The following is a 20,452-nucleotide window of genomic DNA, read 5'->3' as shown; positions in this document are numbered from 1 at the left end:
ATCAGCTGCAGCTGAAATCTCATTAATGCCAATGTGGCTGAGAATCCAACACAACAGTTGTAAAACTTCATAAAGCAGAGGATGTGGATTATAAACAGGAGAGGAATGCCTGTAAAGAACTCAGTCTATAAATTATACACTTTATGGCATAACCAAAGGGGGAAAAAATATGATTATGTAAATAGAAGTGCACAAAATTTATTTCACATTGAGTAGCTACTTCCTTTTTAAAGAAAAAAAAATTTCAAATTAACTTTCAGGATATAAAGGTAAGACTTTCTGTAGGAAGAATAAGTTTATCTAGTTGTAAAAAAACTAGAATAATTTTAGCTGTTTGCTATTCCAACCCTGCCCCAGAAGAAAAAGAGAGTAGGGGTTGATGGAATGTCTTTTAGACATTCTACCAGTGAAAATGATAATTAAGTTTTAAATTATTGTACTATTTTTTAGCTCTAATTCTAAAATAAAGTGTTTAATATAGCATTTAACTTTTCCTACAATGTTCTACTTTGACTATTTTATTTGAAGGGGCTTAAAATCATTCAAGGAAACTTTGGCAGATTTCTCCTAGAGTGCTATTCATGATATTTACAATTAATATTATAAAGATAACCTACATCATCAATCTTGCAACGGACAATCCTGCAAATGTAATTTTAGACAAGTTTATATTATCATGTTCCCTTTTAGCACTCATTATTCAAATATAAATTATATTACTTTGTAAATTATTTTCTTGATATCTGAAATTTTACTATACTAAAGATCCAATTTAATTATGAAGACAATGCTTCTCCCCCACCCCAAAATTTAAAACCTGTTCAGAGCATCAAGAAAAAATGTTTGAAATAGGAATCTTATAATCAGTGCTATTAAACTGGTTTCAATGAAATTTTGTCTGTAAACTGCATGTGTTCTCCTGACTGGTTGTGCCTGGCTACAGGAAAGAAAACCAAGTTTCCAGGAGGGTGGAAAACTACCACCTCCATATCAGATTGGTTTACTCACATTCAACTGAAAGACCACAATAAAGGTTCTTCATGCCCTTGACAGGATAGATTTGAACTCTGATCTTTCCAACCAAATAGCATCTTCAAAATTGAATCAGAGGCTCATTGAATAATTTTTTCAACGAAGAGAACTAAATACATCAAAATATCATAAGCACCACAAAATACATGACAAAATAAAATCATGTAAAAGTGCAAGTTTAATTTTAGTCTTGCTCAAAATTTTATACATTCAAATAATATGGTATCAAAAATTATCATTAATTTTCTAGATTTAATTTGGCATCAAAGTACTATTACAGCAATGTTAATGAAACAGCAATAAATATTTTAAAACTGCAGTAATAGCAGTTACTATAGAAGCAGTGCTCAAATGTAGGCATGAGAATAACAAAATATATATATATATATATATATATTAAGGGGCAAATGCAATATTTTACATTTCTGTGCAAATACCATAGCAGAAAATGCAAAAATCCTTATACCAACCTTGGCCAGTTGGTGGTGCTCCCATTATCACTGTGGCTGGAGGAGGCTGAGATGAATAGCCTAAGAAATGCAACACAAAATTCAAACATTAATATTTTATTTCTAATATTGGTATGCAGGTTAAATTATATATTACTTGCAATCAAAAATACAAGGAGATTACTTGAACAACTCAAACCAATTTTCTCATTTTACTAACTACAATGCATTATACAAACAATATCAATAACTGAAATCTGAATTAATGTAATTCAGTGCCTTCTGAAACTAAATGATAAAACACTTCTTAGTATGTGGGATTTTCTTACAGTGGGAAGGAATCTGTAGGGTGATTTTCTTAAGAGCTGAGCTAACTTTTTTTAAATTAATTTTTTCCTCCTGTAACTAATAACAATTATCAACTAGTAGATATGAATGAAATCTCTGAATGAGTGAAATATTTTGCCATGCTATCTTTCAGAAGTAAAGCATATGTCCTTAAAACAGAAGACTTTCTTTGGACACACAATAAGCCTGCATACACAAGACAGTACAGCAAAAGAGAACTGTTATGAGCGTATATAAATGCACTATCAGTTTAATGTGGAGGAGAAAAAATGTTAGAGCATATTAGTCAGTCATCACTACAGTATCACAATGTGTTAAGAGGCAGTGTGCATCTGAACAACATTAGTCACTAATCTGTTTTCAAATATCAACACGCATACATTTGAAAACCAATCTCTGATCTAAATATATCAGTGAAGCAAAAGCACATTGCAGATAAAAGATTTTCTTATATAAAGAAACATACCTGTGATACAGTCAACATTTTCAAACCAAAAACCTAATGTAATCTATTGCCAAATGGACTCTGGAAAGGTAAGGCAATTGGCTGTTCTAACAGTTCAAGTACAATTACATGATGCTGTACCAGCAAGGAGAAGGTCAGATAAATGGTAAATTACTATATAAGAGGGGAGGATAACTGGTAAACTACCAAATCTGTGGTGGGAAGCCAAAATAATTGCCGTACCCAAACCAGGGAAAGACCCAAATGATGTGAAAATTCTATGACCTATCTCCTTGCTTTGCTCCACCTTTAAGCTCTTTGAAAGAATTTTCCTTAAAAGAATTTCACCACTCATCAAAAGAGCACTCCCAATTGAACAAGCTGGCCTCAGGTCAGGAAGAAGTTGCTGTGACCAGGTCCTGGCCCTGACAATACAGATTAAAGCAGGCTTCCAGAAGAAACTTAAATCTGGAGCCACTTTCATTGACCTAACATCAGCTTATGACAGTCTGGATCAGGGGCCTCCTCCTAATGCTAGGAAATATTATAAGGTGCAAAAAAAATTTCCAGCTTTTTGAATCCATTCTCTCCAACAGAAAGATTCAGGTCCATATTGGCAGAAAAAAGAGCAGGCCCGGATTCCTTCACAATGGTCTCCCTCAGGGCTCTGTGTTATCCCATTTACTTTTTAATATCTACGTGTATGACTTACCACATACCACCTCAAGCAAGTATATGTATGCTAATGACCTAGCAATCCTACATCAATCTGCTTCCTTTGCCAACCTGGAATTAACCTTGAACACAGACCTGAACATCCTGGAAGAGTACTTCAAGCAGTGGTACTTGTAGCCAAATCCAACAAAAACTGTGTCCACAGTATTTCACCTGAACAATGCAGAGGTGAATCGACACCTCAACCTGTCTTTTTGTGGAAAAATGGTAGAACACAAGCCTCACCTGAAATACCATGGAGTGAGCCTGAACAGAAGCCTAACCTATAAAAGGCACATCACCAACCAGTCCAACAAAATTAAAACGAGAAACAATATCATTTCAAGGCTTGCTGGAACAACCTGGGGTTGTGGTGCAGAAGTCCTAAGGTCATCTGCACTAGCCCTTGCATTCTCTGCAGCAGAATATTGTGCCCCTGTCTGGGAAAGAAGTGCACACACACTAACATTATAGACACTCAGCTAAACTCTACCATGCGTACAATTAGTGGGACAGTGAGAAGCACCCCTCTCTCCTGTCCTATCTAACATTGCTCCACCAAACATACGGAGAAGACAAGCCTCGATTAAAGAATTTAATAAAGCAATGGACAACCCACTCCTGCCCCTGCACCAGACTCATAAATCCATCTAGTCTTTGCCTAAAATCTAGAAAGCTTCTCTGGTCCATGAACGAACTCTCTTCAGCTGCCCTGCCATCAAACACCCGACATGTTAAGAGAATACTGGTCCAACAATCTTCCAACAAACGGCTTCCTGGTAGAAGATCCCTGTGCTCTGCAGCCTGGTTTTGTTCTTCCTAGGAAGATTTGGTCATCAATCAACAGGATCAGAACTAACCAGGGCAGATATGGCTACCTACTACATAAATGGGGGCTGTTAGACCACCCTTATTGTGATTGTTCTCCCGTGGTTCAGACGATTACTCATATTGTAAATGACTGTCCAAGGCACCAATTTCATGGTGGTGGCCTACAGGACATTGACCTGCAGTTGTTCTGTATTCCTTTTGCCATAAGAATAAATAAAAAAACTGTATAACACAGTAAAAAATTAATTAATTCAAATAAAAATAATATTTTAATAAATATTACTCAACTGAATATGAATTCCAATCTCCCCAGAAAGTTTACAATTAAAAATCTGGCAGAGCATTTCATTCTGTTAATAAGGCGATTCAGTTGTTTGAGGAAATTACCAAACATGGAGATTTAGTCAAGTAGATAATGATGCAAGCTACAACTACTAACCAAAGAATATGTAGAAAAGAAAAGGCAAAACTGTGCATCACCAGATACAATAGAAAGTTATGCGTCTGGTGAACTATCCTCAGAACAGTTTTTTGCAATTCTCAAAATTAGTAGAATTTGTCAATCTGTCCACTCCAATGAATCGCTAATAAACAGCTCTGAAGAAATTACTCTTATCCATTGTTTCCAAATGATTATTTTACTGTAAATGCACAGAATTCCTGTTCACTAATTTTTTCATTATTATAGTACAGAACTTTTATACTGTATACAGTACAATTATTATAACAAAAGTACTGTATATAGTGCTGCACCGTAATTTTTTTTATTATTTATTTTTATTCCATGGTATTATTATACCAGATCATAGAGGTCAAATTGATGTATTTTACACAGCACCTTTTCTGGGCTGCTATAAAGTTCACACTGTAATTTGTACATTGTATGATTTCCTTAAAAACAAAATCAGTTAAAAAAATAGAACAAAACAGACCTACACAGTTTAGCATTCAGGCATGCTAACAATTGTTAACACCTTCTATGGTTCATCTGACATCATGTAGAATTTGACAGCAGTGAATGAGGAGAGACCGACTGAGTGAGCAAAAGGCATATGGAGAAGTGAGCAAAGTTGATGTTAAGAAGGCTGTGGTAGTTGATATATTACCACGTATTTTGAAGGAATGCACCAGGGAATTTACATCTTCCTAAGTATATTTGTGCTTAGGCAGATGTAAACTCCCTGGTGCATTCCTTCAAAATACGTGGTAATATATCAACTACCACAGCCTTCTTAACATCAACTTTGCTCACTTCTCCATATACCTTTTGCTCACTCAGTCGGTCTCTCCTCATTCACTGCTCTCAAATTCTACATGATGTCACATTCACAACGATTAAATGAAAGTCAAAAGTTAGAAATCACGATGAACCATAAAAGGTGTTAACAATTGTTAGCATGCCTGAATGCTAAACTGTGTAGGTCTGTTTTGTTCTATTTTTTTAACTGATTTTGTTCTTAAGGAAATCATACAATGTACAAATTACAGTGTGAACTTTATAGCAGCCCAGAAAAGGTGCTGTGTAAAATACATCAATTTGACCTCTATGATATGGTATAATAATACCATGGAATAAAAATAAATAAATAAAAATTACAGTACAGCACTATATACAGTACTTTTGTTATAATAATTGTACTGTATACAGCATAAAAGTTCTGTACTATAATAATGAAAAAATTAGCAAACAGGACTTCTGTGCATTTACAGTAAAATAATCATTTGGAAACAATGGATAAGAGTAATTTCTTCAGAGCTGTTTATTAGCAATTCATTGGAGGGAGGGCAGATTGACAAATTCTACTAATTTTGGGAATAGCAAAAATCTGTTCTGAGGATAGTTCACCAGATGCATAACTTTGTATTGTATCTGGTGATGCACAGTTTTGCCTTTTCTTTTCTACATAAATTTCTCTGGTAAGAAGTTGTAGCTTGCATCATTATCTACTTGGCTAAATCTCCATGTTGGGTACATTTCCTCAAACAAATGAATCGCAATTTCTAACTTTTGACTTTGAGCAAAAGGTATATGGGCTTTCCAAAGCTTTCCACCATTTATAGGAGAATAGCAACAAAAATCGCTGTTTTCATCTCCCATTATGTCAAGAAGCCTGCAAAACTATTAGAAGAATACTTCAGATTTCAAACTTTCAGTAATTTTAGGAATGTTTCACACAATGCATAAACAAGTTGGATTTGCATTTGTCTGCCTGTACATTGTATTATTTTGCTATTCAGACCATGCAATCTTTCTGAAATTTGTGATCTGAGAACCTCATTAAAATTTTCCATGCCATTTGATTTAAATCAGAACCATTTTTGTGACCCAAAATATTGCAAAGCATTCTGAAATGTTAGTAATAACTGTTCTGACTTTCTGAAATTTCAAATGAAATTTGGCATTAGGATTAATCACTATAAAATTTTTCCAGTTATCTGAATTTCAGTTTTGATCAGGCTATTTTTAATAGAAAAATGACCTAAAACAATGCAAAATTAGAAATAAAACTGTCTACAGTACATTAGCCAGAAATATGTTCATTTACTATGAATTGCATACAAGAATGCTACTGCAAAATACACTTCATGATTATCTCAGATCATTTTGAACCTGTAGAACACAAGAGTACTTATATGGTGCCATTTTGGCACTATAAGGTTTATACATGGATGATAGTGAAAAAGTGCATGAACATACTGTGTGTGAGTGATCTAAAAAACATAAACGAAGGCTTATATCTGGTTAGTGAATAAGGTATAGTGATAGTCTATGCCATTCATTCTAAATCATGAGAACAGCAATCTTGTGAGGCCATTCATGCAAAACAGTATCAAGAATGTAACTGAGAATGGTCCAACAATAGGGAAATATTCAGCTAAGAGGCTGCCAGCAGGGCTTTGGCTACAGACACCTGCTATGCAAAGCTAAATGATGTGAAAATTAAGTTATGTTTGAACACTTGAAAAGTAGAAAAGGCTGATTGCGATAAGACTAACATGACTCAATGTACCCATCATGAGTGGTGATAACACAACAAACTGGTGGTGTGATGGCGCAGTGAGTATTTTCTTGGCACATGATATATATATATATATATATATATATATATGAAGTTTCACTTAGTTATAAAGTATATTATTATTATCTGAGATCTCCAGGGAGTCAAGGACTCATCGAGGGAGGCTGTACATTATCCATTCCAGCTATCATACCTTCCCTTAAATTCATTTACACTAGATGCACTCACTACCGCCCCCACCAAGGACAAATTATTCCACTCACTAACTGCTCTCTGGGAGAAAAACCTAGCTCTTACCCCTTTCTTGACTGAGAACAACCTTAACTTCCATGGATGCCCCCGTGTTCTCTCCCTGCCTTCCATATAACAAAAAATTTCATCATTTGAAATGCTATAACACCCATTCAAAAGTTTATAGACCTCTATCATATCACCCCTCTTTCTCCTGTTTACCAGAGTCTGCAATCCACATACTTGCAGTCTGTCCACATAATCTAAATCCCATAATCCAGATATAATCTTTGTAACTCTTCTTTGCATCCTTTCCTTATATTTTGTCAAGTATATTATACTTGACAAAGAAATTATATTCTTATTTTAATCCTTACCCAAGTGTGAGCAAACAGTTTGCAAGTGATGTATCTTTCCAACAAGTCAATTTGTATGTAAATGCTGTTGAATTCACATCAATTGTCTTAGTATCCCATAATGCAAAGTACACCTCTTTCGAACAACTATATTCCTATGCATTATGGGAAGAGTCCAGACCTCTATTCAGGTTTCATCAATGGGATCCAAACCGAGGAAAATACTATGTCTGAATCAATGCAGAAGTCATTTTCCACATACAAGTAGTAAAGGGTCAAAGCTGTATACCTGGCAAAATGCAGTGAAACCTGGTTGGTTCTTCACATTCCATAAAAAGAATGCAGAGAACGGACTATGACTTCTGACCTAATGTCCAATGCTCACCTTCTCATGGTGCATCCTGTTAGGTATATAGTGAACAAACAAGGATAGGCTGGCAATTTGGGATTTAGCTGACCAAATTATATTCTTATTGGCTTAAATCACAATGTAAAATGATGGTACAACATGACAGAATTTCATGCTGGCTGGGGCATCGCCAGGTTAAACAATGTTTGTGTTGTTTTTGTCTAGTAATCAGGATAAACAGCATATAGTCAGCGACAGGAAAAATCTCAGCCCACAACCTAGCGAAACATCAGCAGAGTTCAAGATTGATATTATCAATGTAATTATCAATGGGCAAGAAATGGAACTAGAAGAACTGGAGATAAATACCAGATCGACATAATAGGAGTGACCTGAAACAAATAAGACAAAAACAGGTGAGAACTTTCTAAGCAACAAATACAAAATGTTATATTCAACACTAAATACGAGGATAATCTTGAATGGGGAACTGGATAATGAGACCTATTTGTACTTATGGTTCCATATAAGGTTCCTTTAAAGAAGAAATGGAGGAAGTTTTTGAGGCATTAGAAAACAAAAAAAAAAAAGAAAAAGATGGTCCTTGTAGGATATCTATACAGCATACTAAATAATTAGGGATAAATTTGGAGAAAAGAGCAATGCTAACAATAATGGTAAATACCTGCTGTATTTCTGTTCAGGATATGGATTAGTTATTACTAACACGTTTCAACATAAAAATGTGCACAAATTCACATGGAGAGAAGATGCAAAAAATAAGAAAAATCTCACTTGACTATGTTATAGTTCATAGTGATGTTTTCCCACTGGTTCAGGACACAAGAGTATACAGAAGATTTGAAACTGTTCACTATTTAAGTGTTAAGAAGGATATACTTGAATTTCATACTGAAAAGAACAATGCATAAGAAAGTTTTAAAAAGAATCAAAGTTTAGCAGCTTTCAGAAGTGAAGTGTAGACTCAAATACACAAATATTATTAAAAAAAAAATGAGTTTGAAAACAAGAGCTAAACCTAACCTTGGAGATTCAGTGGCATATCCTGAAGGAAACATTGATTCAGTCAGAAAGGCATGTGATGAGGTTGTCTGTAAGAATAGAAAAATCAGAACTATGGTGGAATCAGAAGTTAAAGTGGCAGTCAAGAGAAAGAAAAGAGTGCATCGAAAGTTACTGGCAAGTAAGTCAGCTTGCGCTCTAAGAGAATACAGTGAAAAATGTAAGAAAGCATAGCACTGTATAAAACTAGCTAAAAAAAATTCATAAGAAGACTTTGGCAAGAACACAGAAAATAAATATCAGTAAGTGACAAAATATTAAACAAGCTTAGAAATGGAGGAAAATGTACTGTAAAAGGAATCAGAGATGAAGGTGATATAGATGTCTGGAGTAATTACCTTGAAAGACTGCTAAATGAAACAAGCAGTGTGAGCATAGAGGTAGAAAGCTCTCAATATGAATGCAGTCAAAATACATATCCATACTTGAAGTAGAAAGTCATCAAAATCCTGAAATGTGGAAAGGCAGCTGGGGTTGATGAAATGCTCAAATATGGAAGTATAAAGTTTTCCAGTGGCCACTGTGTAATTCAGAAGACCTGGTCAGAAGGTCAAATTCTGTATGATTGGAGGAGAGCTCTCAGAGTACCCATCACAAAAAAATTGCATAAAACATGTGAGAATTACAGAGGCATTTCCCTACCAAGTGTTCCTGGTAAGATTTATGTAAGTATACTTACATAAATCTTACTAGGAACTATTTTTCTTACCAAGGGCTAAGAAAAATTGTGGAAGGGATGCTTGGTGAAGAACAAGATGGATTCAGGCCAAATAGAGGTTGTCAGGATCACATTTTCATTTTAACAAATGGTTGAGAAACCTTGGGAATATAACAAGGATTTGTTAAGTTTCATAGATCTGAAAAAGGCATATGACAAGGTGCCAGGAGGAAAGCTCTTCAAAACGTTGAATTATATGGCATAAATTGGACATTTATGCCAATACAACAATACGTAGTCTCAATTTAAGCTGTAAGTTACAATTGAAGGAGGTACAAAAAGATGGTTTGATGTTAAATCAGGTATGCAACAAAGGTGCACATTATCTCCACTCTTATTCATTATTTGTGTGGATCACATTAAGAAGGAAAGTGGTATTAAATCTGATACCAAAACTGGCAACGTTAATCTTAGCTCTTTACTTTATGCAGATGAAGGTGAATAAATCCAGCAGAGCTTGCAAGATTCTCTTACTATATTGAATAACTGTTGTAATAAATTTATGAAAATCAGCAAAAAAAAAAAACAGTAAAAATACAGTTGAAAACATCAGCTGTATCCTGAATGGTGAACCTACAGAACAAGTAAAAGATTACAGATTTCAGGAAATAAACAGAATTAGTAAAGCTGGTAGGGTAGGAAGTCAGCTGAATAAATGTATATGGAATAAAAACGAAATTAGTCAAAACACTCAATTAGTTATACAGTAATCCCCCGATTAATGTGCCCCCGATTAGTGCATCACTTTTTTTCGATACCCAAATTCTATTAGTGCGCCTATATACATCTTAAAAATAAATGTTACAGATTTAAAAAATTTTCTATCTATACATTTTTATGGCTAACTATTTTAAAAAATCACTCACCAGAATAAAATAATTTAGTTACCGATTTAAAACATTTACAAAGTTACTTTTAATGGCATACTACACTACTTCCATGTATACCCTATGTATACTATGTTCCAAATTTTTATCGTCTGCTATAATACACCCACAGATTCAAGACCCTTCAACACGTCACAAAAAGGAGAATCCATTCCAATAATAAGGTAATCAATCCGTCTTCTGGGATGAGTTGTTTATTATTATGTCGGAAAATTAACTTACCACTTTAAAAACTACAATGATCATAAAAGATAACTATTTTGCTTGTGTAACAGTTGGGAAATTTTATCTATAAAGCACGTGATTTCGCATGTTGGCAACCAATTTGTATGTCCTTCATTTCTTTCTCCCCTTCAATGATAACGTCCAAGAGTTAATTAAATCTCATTCTGAAGAATTAAGTGATTCCGACCTGCTAAATTTAGATGCACAAAAGGAAGATCCTGAAGAATATGAAGACAATTTAATCACTGACAAGCCCAAAGAGATTTCACAGAAACCATTAAAAATATTTTTCATACAAAGTTTTTAAGCAGCAATTCTTAGAGGCTGACCCTGATGAAGAGAGAAGCATAAAATTTGCAGAAGAGGCAATAGAGCCATACTGTCGGTTGTATGAAAAAAGAAACAAAATGCCTGCCAAACAACGTTAGCTCAATTCTTTGTTAAGAAGTAGAATAATAAAATTTATATTCTGAATATGTTTTATTGTCTTTCAGCTTCATGGTTGTCCTTTAACTAGGCCCCGAGACATACCTTAATTCTTTTATAAAAAAATTAAGGTTCAAAAAAGAAATTTTAGGAACGAATTATACTTTTTCCCATAGGTTATTATATTCGATTAATGTGTTTTCGATTAATGCGCCTGTTTTAAAGAACACATTAGAAGCGCTAATCGAAAGATTGCTGTATACAAGACAGTGTTCAAACCGATTTTAATTTATGGATCAGTGAGCTGGGTTATAAATAAAACACTTGACCAAAGACTGGGGACCTCTGATATGAGAGTTGAGAAAGATTAATGGAGTGAACAGATGGCATTAATGACAGTATCACATATAAAATGAGGATATTGGAAGAACTTGCCATTATTAGCATTCAGGAATATACTAGGAGAGCTAATCTCAGATGATATGGTCTCAAACAGAATGGGAAGGGAAGAAAAGATTAGCAAAACAAGTATTCTTTGGGTTGGTAAGAAAAATCACCCACAAGAAAGACGTAGATGGATTGATACAGTAAAAAGTACCATAGAAGACAAAAATATAGGATCTGATAATGTTGAAGTCTTGGCAGATAACAGATTAATCTGGAAGAAAATTTATACATGTGGATAGGCTTATGTGTTCGTCAGACATGTTGTAATAGGTTTCACAGTATAATAAGAACACAGACTGGAAGAAAATTGTTGATTAGAGGTTTGTAATGATGTAACTTTTTCATGTAGTACTATCAATTATCCTGTACACCTCCTGAGAGTACATATCTGGAATAAAAAATTCTTATATAATTATATAAGAATCTTCTTACAAGAAAGTTCTAGGAAAACTGATCTGTTTTACACTTGGGTAAAGATAAACAAGAATATAATTTATAACCAAGTGAAAACTCTTCTTATAACTTTCTCTGATCCAGAGAATTTCAATATGATGATCCTCTTATTCAAATGCCAGCCTGGTTGGCTGAGTGATTAGCATATCCGCTCTTCAGACAAAGGCTGCAGGTTTGAATCCCACCATTGGCATGGATGTTTGTGATTGTCTGTGAAAATACTCGTGATGGTGGTGGGCGGTAGATGGCATTGGTGTAGATGACAATAGTAGTTGTGGTTCGTTGTAGTTGGCGAATTGAGTGGTGGAGGAGGCGGAGAGTTGTAGAGTGGGTGCCCTCACTCGATGAGTCATTGGACTCGCTGGAAATGTCATGTAATAATAAATATGGAGGTATTTGAAAGAACCTCTAAAATTTTTAGATGTTCTTTATATATGTATATATTTCACCTTATGCTTTTAAGAATTTTTTTCCCAGGCCTATTTGGTGCTTCACTATGCCAGATACATGAAAACCTTTTTATTATGTTATTAACAAAGTGTGTGTGCATGTAACACAATATATAAAATAGATTTGTATTAAAACAGTAGTGACTCTTTTACTCACTCGCACACATTCATAACATTAACATATTGGATTTTCTGGCATAAAATACAAAATATCTGCAAGGGCAGTTAACACATTTTAGCCAGAGACACATTGCTCTAGGAATGTTTGCTGAGGGAAACAGCAGCAACAAATTTTATAAACAGCATGCACAAATCACATAAGATGACAACTCATACCTACTCATTTAATGAGGGAGACAGCATGGATATGTGATGGTATACATGGGACAAAGTGAGTTGGAGCAAATACATGAAATGCAATAATGTGGGATGACATTTAGGTCTGGAGAGGGGTGTAATATCAGTGATAATAGACAGGAATGGACAGAGAAGAGAGTACAATAGTCATGTCCCAAAACTGGGGTTGGTGTGATTTGTTATAGAAACAGAAATAAGCTAGTATGTAGGCTTACAAATGTTAGAAATATTTGAAACAAGGGTAATGAAACTGCTGCAATGACAGAATTCATTCGCCCAAAAATTGTTGGTATAAGTGAGACATGGTTGAACGAGAATGACATTCTGACAGAATGCAGATGGAGAATTATGTAGTCTTTCATGAAGATAGACAAAGCAAAAAAGGAGGATGAGTGTGATTCATAATGGCAGAAGAGTTGTGCCCATCTAGGGTGAAGATGCAAGGAGCAAATACCGACAGTGGTTTAAAGCAGTATGATGTGAAGTGGACAGAATGAAATGTTTAGTAGGGTGTTGCTATATACCTGGTAATGTGGAAGGCAGTGAGAAGGAAATGTTTAGACAAACTGTTCTGGTTAATAAGAAAAGGGTGATCATTAAGGGCAATTTCAATCAGGAACAAAAAAGAATGAATTTCTTGAGATTTTAAGGGATAACTACCTTAAACAGTACATAATAGAGGCCACACGTGGATTGAGGGTGTTGGATTTAATCAAAAGATATAAATGAAGTGTCACATCTTCCTCTAGTTGGTGAAAGTGACCACAAAAGTGATCACTTGGGTGGTGGTGGCCAGCCATATCAGCACTTCTATGAGAAAATTATGTGGAACTATATAGCAGATGATTATGGCAAACTCAGAAGGCAGTTTACAGCAATATCATGAAATGAGGATTTGCATGGGAAGGAAATCAATGCTGCTTGGTCTCTACTCAGGAATTATCTGATAGAGACAATGACAGTGTATTCCAATGGTCAGGAGATTAAATAAGGCAGGTGTAAAATGGATGACTGAAGAGGTGAAATGTGCAATCTGGAAGAAAAAGGCATTGTGGAGGCAGCACAAGATGAGTGAAGATAATTACATGAGTACAAAGATCGAGCAAGGAAGGTGACTCACTTAGATAGCAAAAGTGCAGTATGAACAGCAGTTAGCAAATTATGCTAAAATAAATCCTAGGGAATTTTTTTTTTTTATATGTGGCCAGTAGAAAGAAGGATGATTATTAGAGAATAATGTTGGTCTGTGATAACGGGAGAACAATAACCACTGAAGATGATATAGTAGAGGTGTTTAATGAGCAGTTCATTAAAGTATTCTATCCTTGATAGTTGGTTATTGTGATTGCAACATAATGCAGAACTTGAGAGCAATGGAATGGGGGAAGAACCACTGATGGTGAGTAAGCAGGAGGTATATGAGGAATAGAGTAAACTTGATATCGACAAGGCCATCGGACTTGATGGTATAATCACCCGTGTGTCTTGATGGAATGTTCCAGGGAGTTAACAGCTTTAACGTACATTTTTAACATCTCTTAGATTAGCTCAGGTACCAAAGGAATGGAAAGATGGCAAAATTGCGTTGCTTCATGAAGGGGGATGATAACACTAAAGCTTCGAATTACAGGCCAATCAGCTTGTCTGGAGTTGTGGTCAAGCTGTTGGAGAAGTTAGTGAGGACAACAATTCAGAAGTGTTGAAAGTAGTGGAATTTTCTTTAACGGGCAGCATGCATTTGCTAAAGAAAGATTGTGTTTTAATAATCTGCTTATTATAACAAGGTGACAAATACAAGGGGGGGCATGCATAAACAGTAGTATATTTAGATTTTGCAAAGGCTTTCAATAGATTGCCACATGACAAACTAGCAGTTAAATTGGACAGATGGCATTGGACTGTAATTAGTACACTAGATTGCAGATTGGTTGTTTGATAGGTATAAGCAGATGTATACAGGGAAGTGATATCCCAGAAGAGGAAAGTCACTAGTGGTGTGCCCCAGAGGTCTGTTTTGGAGGCCCATTATTATTTAATTTGTATGTAAATGACATTGGAAAGGAACTTAAAAGTGATAAACAGTTGTCTGCAAATGATGCAAAGTTGGAGGAGAGTTATGAGAAGGAGAGCAGATGTAGCTTTGCAAGAGAACCTAAATAAACTGTCTGAATGGGTGAGTGTGTGTGTGGGGGGATGTCAATTTAATGTCGCAAAGTGTAAGATTTTAAAATTTGGGAAGCACAGATGGGAGAAGAGTATAGGATTGATGGGAATATTTTGGAGAAAGTAAAAGAGATGAAGAATTTGGGGGTTGTAGTGGATAGGGACATGAAATTATATGGATATTTTGCTAAAATTGTGAGGACAACACAGCGGATTATGGGAATGGTATGGAGAACACCAACATGCAGGATAAGGATGGTTTAATACCTTGTACAAGACTGATCAGGTCAGATATGGCATACTTGGAGAGAGGGGGGATAGAACAATAGGCCATCCCTGAAAGCTGTATAAGGTGGGTTTGAGCAAAAGGGATGAGATATATTTCCATGGAGAGTGGTGGGTGATTGGAATACATTGCCTGAGAGTGTAGTGAGTGCAGGGACAGTGAATGTATTTAAGTCGAGGTGCAACGAGCTGTGCATGTGAAAGTGGGACTCCCATGATGAGTCTCAACTTCTTGGAGATCTGTTGATAATAAAATTAATAATAAATGCAGAAATGTCTGGTGAGTGGTTCAGCTGATAACAGAAAGAAAGGAATACTTGACTTAGAGAGAAGAAAAAAAATTAAGGAGAGTCTTATACAGCAATTCTATCTCATAAGAGGTGTGATTGGAGAGAGAGAGAGAACTATCTTGTTTCTGGGTCCAAAAATTAACGATATTTGCGAGGCTATTTAGAATGCAAAAGAGTAAAGTAAAAGAGTTGATTGTTTTGGCTGGAAATAATCTTTCCTCTTCCCACAAGCCTGGAAAATAAATAAAGCCATAAAATGTATTTTATAGAAAGCCAGGAAACAAGGATGAGTATGTCTAAATGTAGCCAGAAACAGTAGCCTATCTACTAAGCACTCACAAACTTTTTGAACAATGAACACTTCTAGTACCACCTAACAGAATCCTAACCTAATAGAATCTATAACTCAGAAAGTCACAAAAGACTCAAACTGACTATACTGTATTAAAACTTAACTGTAGGCTCTGAACAGATAAATAGCAATGCTCTTGTCCTCAAGGAATCAGCAAATATCGAGATATGTATGTCCTAAAAACCATCTCTGACCTGGCTATAAAACCAGAACCATTATGATGGAAGGCATCAAATGAACAATGTCAAAAAATTGGCACTTGCTGATGCAAACAAAGCAAATACCAATAACCCTTGCATCAAAACCAAACCCCAGCTAAAAAAAAAATCCAGCTAAGCTCCAATAATAACAGCCACTTTGAGCAAGATAGTAATCGTGTACAGCAAAGTAGATCCCAGCTAGAACTCTAAGAACAAGTTAGTCAGATATGCATGAACAATTCTTGTTGCAATGGGTAGTTAACAAACATCAAAGACAACAGACTGTCTTGTGGAATGTCAGTGATCTGAAGAGAAAAGAAGAAAAAAAAAAACTACAAGAATTTATAACATGCTACAGAGCTGATGTATTTATTCGGGAACTATGTTCTTTACCGTAACGACACATCCAATTCTGGGGGAGGGGGGAAATAGCCATCTTTGTCAAGCACAATTGTGTTTATATTGTGCACATAATGAAAAACAATGCATAATCAGACACAGAAATCATAGGGGATAGAGGTCCAAACTGCAAATCCAGGCTGCATGAAAATATATTTGATATATAACTCTCCAAACAGTCATTGAAAAGCAGACTACTGAAATTCTAGACATACCAAGTAATGCTAGTAGTAAGAGGGCCTTGATGCCAAGCCTGGAACAGCAGAACTACAAACCAAGACAGTAAATTCCTCAACAACTTCGCTACATCCAGGAACAGTGATTTTAAGACTTTCAGAACACTTGGCAAATTTCTCCAGTGTGTTCTTGACAGTATTGTGCACTAATAACAAAATAAGTAGGATACAACCCCAATTCTGAACACAACCTAGTTTTACTCCAAACTGAGCTCATAACAGAAAATATCAGATTGGCTTCCAATCTGTCAATAAGACAAAACTAACAACCATTCTATACACAAATTTCTTGGCCCAGTTCCAATCATCAACTCAAAGGAAAGTATCAACTCAATTTCCAAGATAAAAGCAGATAACTGCATTAAACAGCTGCCACTGCTAATTTATCATTAAAATTTACCAAACTTCAAATTTTGTGCATGGTACATCTAAATCTAAAGCATAAATTTAAATATGCTTTAAATTTAAAGTATACTTGAAAAGAGGATAATACAAAAAATTGGGAGAAAGAAATGTCAAGAAGAACAAACTGGATTCAAGCCAAACAGGGAATGTTAGACTAAGAAAAATAGTCAAAAATTATGGAAATATAACAAGGATCTGTATTTAAGTTTTGTATATATATGAAGGCATTGACAGGATACCAATAGAAAAGCTGCTCAAAACACTAAAATTATGTAGAAAGTTTTTATACTGGTTATAATTATTAATATATACGGCATCTCCATGGAGTCTACAGACTTATCACAGGAGATCCAAATCAACCATCATACACACCAATCCTATCATACCTCTTCTTGAATCCATTCACTGTCAGGGAACAAAACCAATTCTGGCAATCCATTCCGCTTACCACTCTCCATGCAAAAAGTCTGGTCTGCATATCCCTACTAACCACACTCTTACACAACTTCACGATTGGCCCCTAGTTCTCTGACTATTTGTCATATATTAAAAAATTTCACTTCCATCAATTTTATAAAATTCCTTTAATATCTTAACAGTTTCTATCATGTCCCTCTTTTTTGCCTATCAACTAAACCTTGTAACCCGAAAACCTCCAACCTATCATCATAGGGAGTATTCCACAGATCTGTCACCATCTTTGTCACTTGCCTCTGAATCCTTTCTACCACCTCCTGGTGACCAAGAAACCCAAGTGACCAAATTTGTAAGCAGTAGTCAAGATGTGGCTGAATTGGTCACCTGGGTTCCCAATGATAGAGATGGATAATGACTTCCTTATCATTACTTGTTAGCATGTTTTTCAACATCCAAGTAATTAATTTGTTGAACTATTTTACCAACTTTTGCAATATGACCTCTGAACTTCAACTCTTTGTCCACAATTATTCCCATGTACCTAGCGTCATCAATTTCCTGCAAACCAATACCATCAATAAGATACACCATATACAACCTTTTCAACCCTAAGTGCAAAACCTTATATTTTGCAACATTAAACCTTTTTCCACAATGCTAATTTATTTAAATCATCCTGCAGGATATCTACATCAGCTTCATCAACCATTGCTCTTCCCAGTTTTCCATCATCAGCAAACAACTGAATATCCTCCTCTTAAATCTTTCCCTATGTCATTGATATACAAATTAAAGAGTAATCATCCTAGTACTGAACCCTGTGGTACTCCACTAGTCACATCATTCTCCTAGACTCCATTGCACCATATACTACTCTCTGGTGTCTGTCCATCAGCACCCTCCATATTCATGCTACTTGCCTCATATCCATTCTCATCCTCACCAGTTTTTGTAATAGTTTTCCATATGTAATCTGTCAAATGCCTTGGCAAAGTTGAGCAGTATCATGGTGTAGCCATTACCTTTATCCAATTCTGCTGTCACTTTATTCTAAAATGTGAATAAGTTACTAAGACAGGACCTACCCTTTACAAAGCCATGCTACCCACTATAAAGTATTACATCCCTATACACCTACTGTTGTATTTTACTTTTCACCAACTATTCCAATACTTTAACAACCACTCCTTATATATACCTCTGTCTTGGAGCCACCTTTATGCAATGGTACTACCTTACCATCTTTACACTTCCATGGAACCCTGCCAGAATTGAGACTTAGATTGAACAACTTCAGAGGCAATCCCAATTCTCTTACACATTCACATAGTACACAGGTTGATATACCATCAAGTCACCACTGCCGTGTTCACATTCATATTTTTTTTAATATGCTAAACACCTCTTGCTCATCTACCTCAATGTTGATATGCATCTGTAACATCAGCAACTGTAAGGATATCATTTTGCCTCTTTACAAGGCCTTGATAAGACCTCACTTGGATACTGTGCACGGGTCTGGTCTCCTGATTTCCATTGTGATTCTGATATAGTCAGTATCAGAATACTGATTATAAAGAATCAGTATTCCACAGGATTGTGGAATACTGATTATAAAGACAGATTGATGGCTTAAGTATAAAGTATAAGTATTAAGTATAAAAGCAAACTTCTGAAAGGGTCATACAGGATTTCAGTTGGAATTTTTCATTTTATGAAGGATGGGGAAAAGACAAGAGGGCATCCTTAGAAGCTGAGAATGAATTGCCATTGGATGTTGTGTGTGCAAGCAGTGTGAATGAATTCAAGAATAAGTATGATAGTTGGTGCATGTAGTATGTTGCCCCCCCCCTTGATGAGTCCCTGAACTCCATGGAGGTCTCTCTTAATAATAATAAAAGATTGCTCGATTCTATCCAGAAGAACACAATCTGGTTAAATTCATGATCCCTCTCTCACAGATGTTCAGTTTCTGCCTTTGTGGCTGAAGTGGATGCTATTATTCATCCACTTTCCTCCAAAATCATTAAAACAAGAGCTACTGCTAACCAACACCCCTTTTTTACAGTCCATCTTGAAACTCGCCAAACCAACTTCACTCCTCTGAATTACAATCCATAGCTGGTTCAAGTTAATGTGAACAGATTCCTCCTTTCTTCTTGCCCATATATGGCACTAATATGCTATAAGACTTGTGGCCTTTTGTGTGTGAATCAGATGTAAAAAAATTCATTACCATCCACACAAAATCCATGCTTCAGGATTGCTGAAACAACTTCTCACCCTCCTCTTTCATCCCATCTACTTCTTGTCATCTGGACCCTTTCCTCAAATTGTTTCACAAAGGACTGAAGAACCATGCACTCCAGATTCCTTCTTTCTTATTAATCACTTGTCCACATACACACACAGAGAGAGAGAGAGAGAGAGAGAGAGAGAGAGAGAGAGAGAGAGAGAGAGAGAGAGAGAGAGAGAGAGAGAGCACCATCATGTTATAGGTTTTGTACTTCTCGTGTGATGTTGCTATATAATTAAAAACTTGTGCAAATTTGATGTAATGCCCATGAAGTCTCAAGGCTAGTCAAATTATGCAATGTAGTTACATTGTAATTTATTTCAGGGCCACGATGATTTAACATATCTTCTTTTCTATACATGCATATACTACTGAATAATGACCTGATATGAGACTGGAAATATCATAGTAACTATCAGTTCAAACAGTAATTGTGTTCACAAATATGTTATAATCATCTGGATGTGCTACTTGCAACTAGTGCCATGCATACCGAGAATGATTAAGCAGTAAAAAACAAACCAATTATTCTATCACATTGAGTCTGCCACGGATACCTTAAGTATAACTGCTTTATATTAAAATTCTA

General features: G+C 35.5%; 1 protein-coding gene across 2 annotated transcripts in view; it reads right to left on the bottom strand.

The window, feature by feature from the left end:
- LOC150105952 (LITAF domain-containing protein-like) overlaps nt 1-20,452 on the bottom strand; it is an 89,403-nt gene that overhangs the window by 31,348 nt on the left and 37,603 nt on the right. For both annotated transcript variants that reach the window (XM_090393721.1, XM_090393722.1), the window contains exon 3: nt 1,503-1,562. In XM_090393721.1, coding sequence (XP_090249847.1) covers nt 1,503-1,562 — 60 coding nt within the window. The remainder of the gene's footprint in view (nt 1-1,502; nt 1,563-20,452) is intronic.

Source organism: Typopeltis vanoorti, chromosome 6 (assembly GCF_054136105.1).
Source record: "Typopeltis vanoorti isolate ZY-2024b chromosome 6, IOZ_Tvanoo_1.0, whole genome shotgun sequence".
NCBI classification, from domain to species: domain Eukaryota; kingdom Metazoa; phylum Arthropoda; class Arachnida; order Uropygi; family Thelyphonidae; genus Typopeltis; species Typopeltis vanoorti.
The sequence above is the reverse complement of the archived record's forward strand: the minus strand, read 5'-3'. Positions and strand labels throughout refer to the sequence as shown.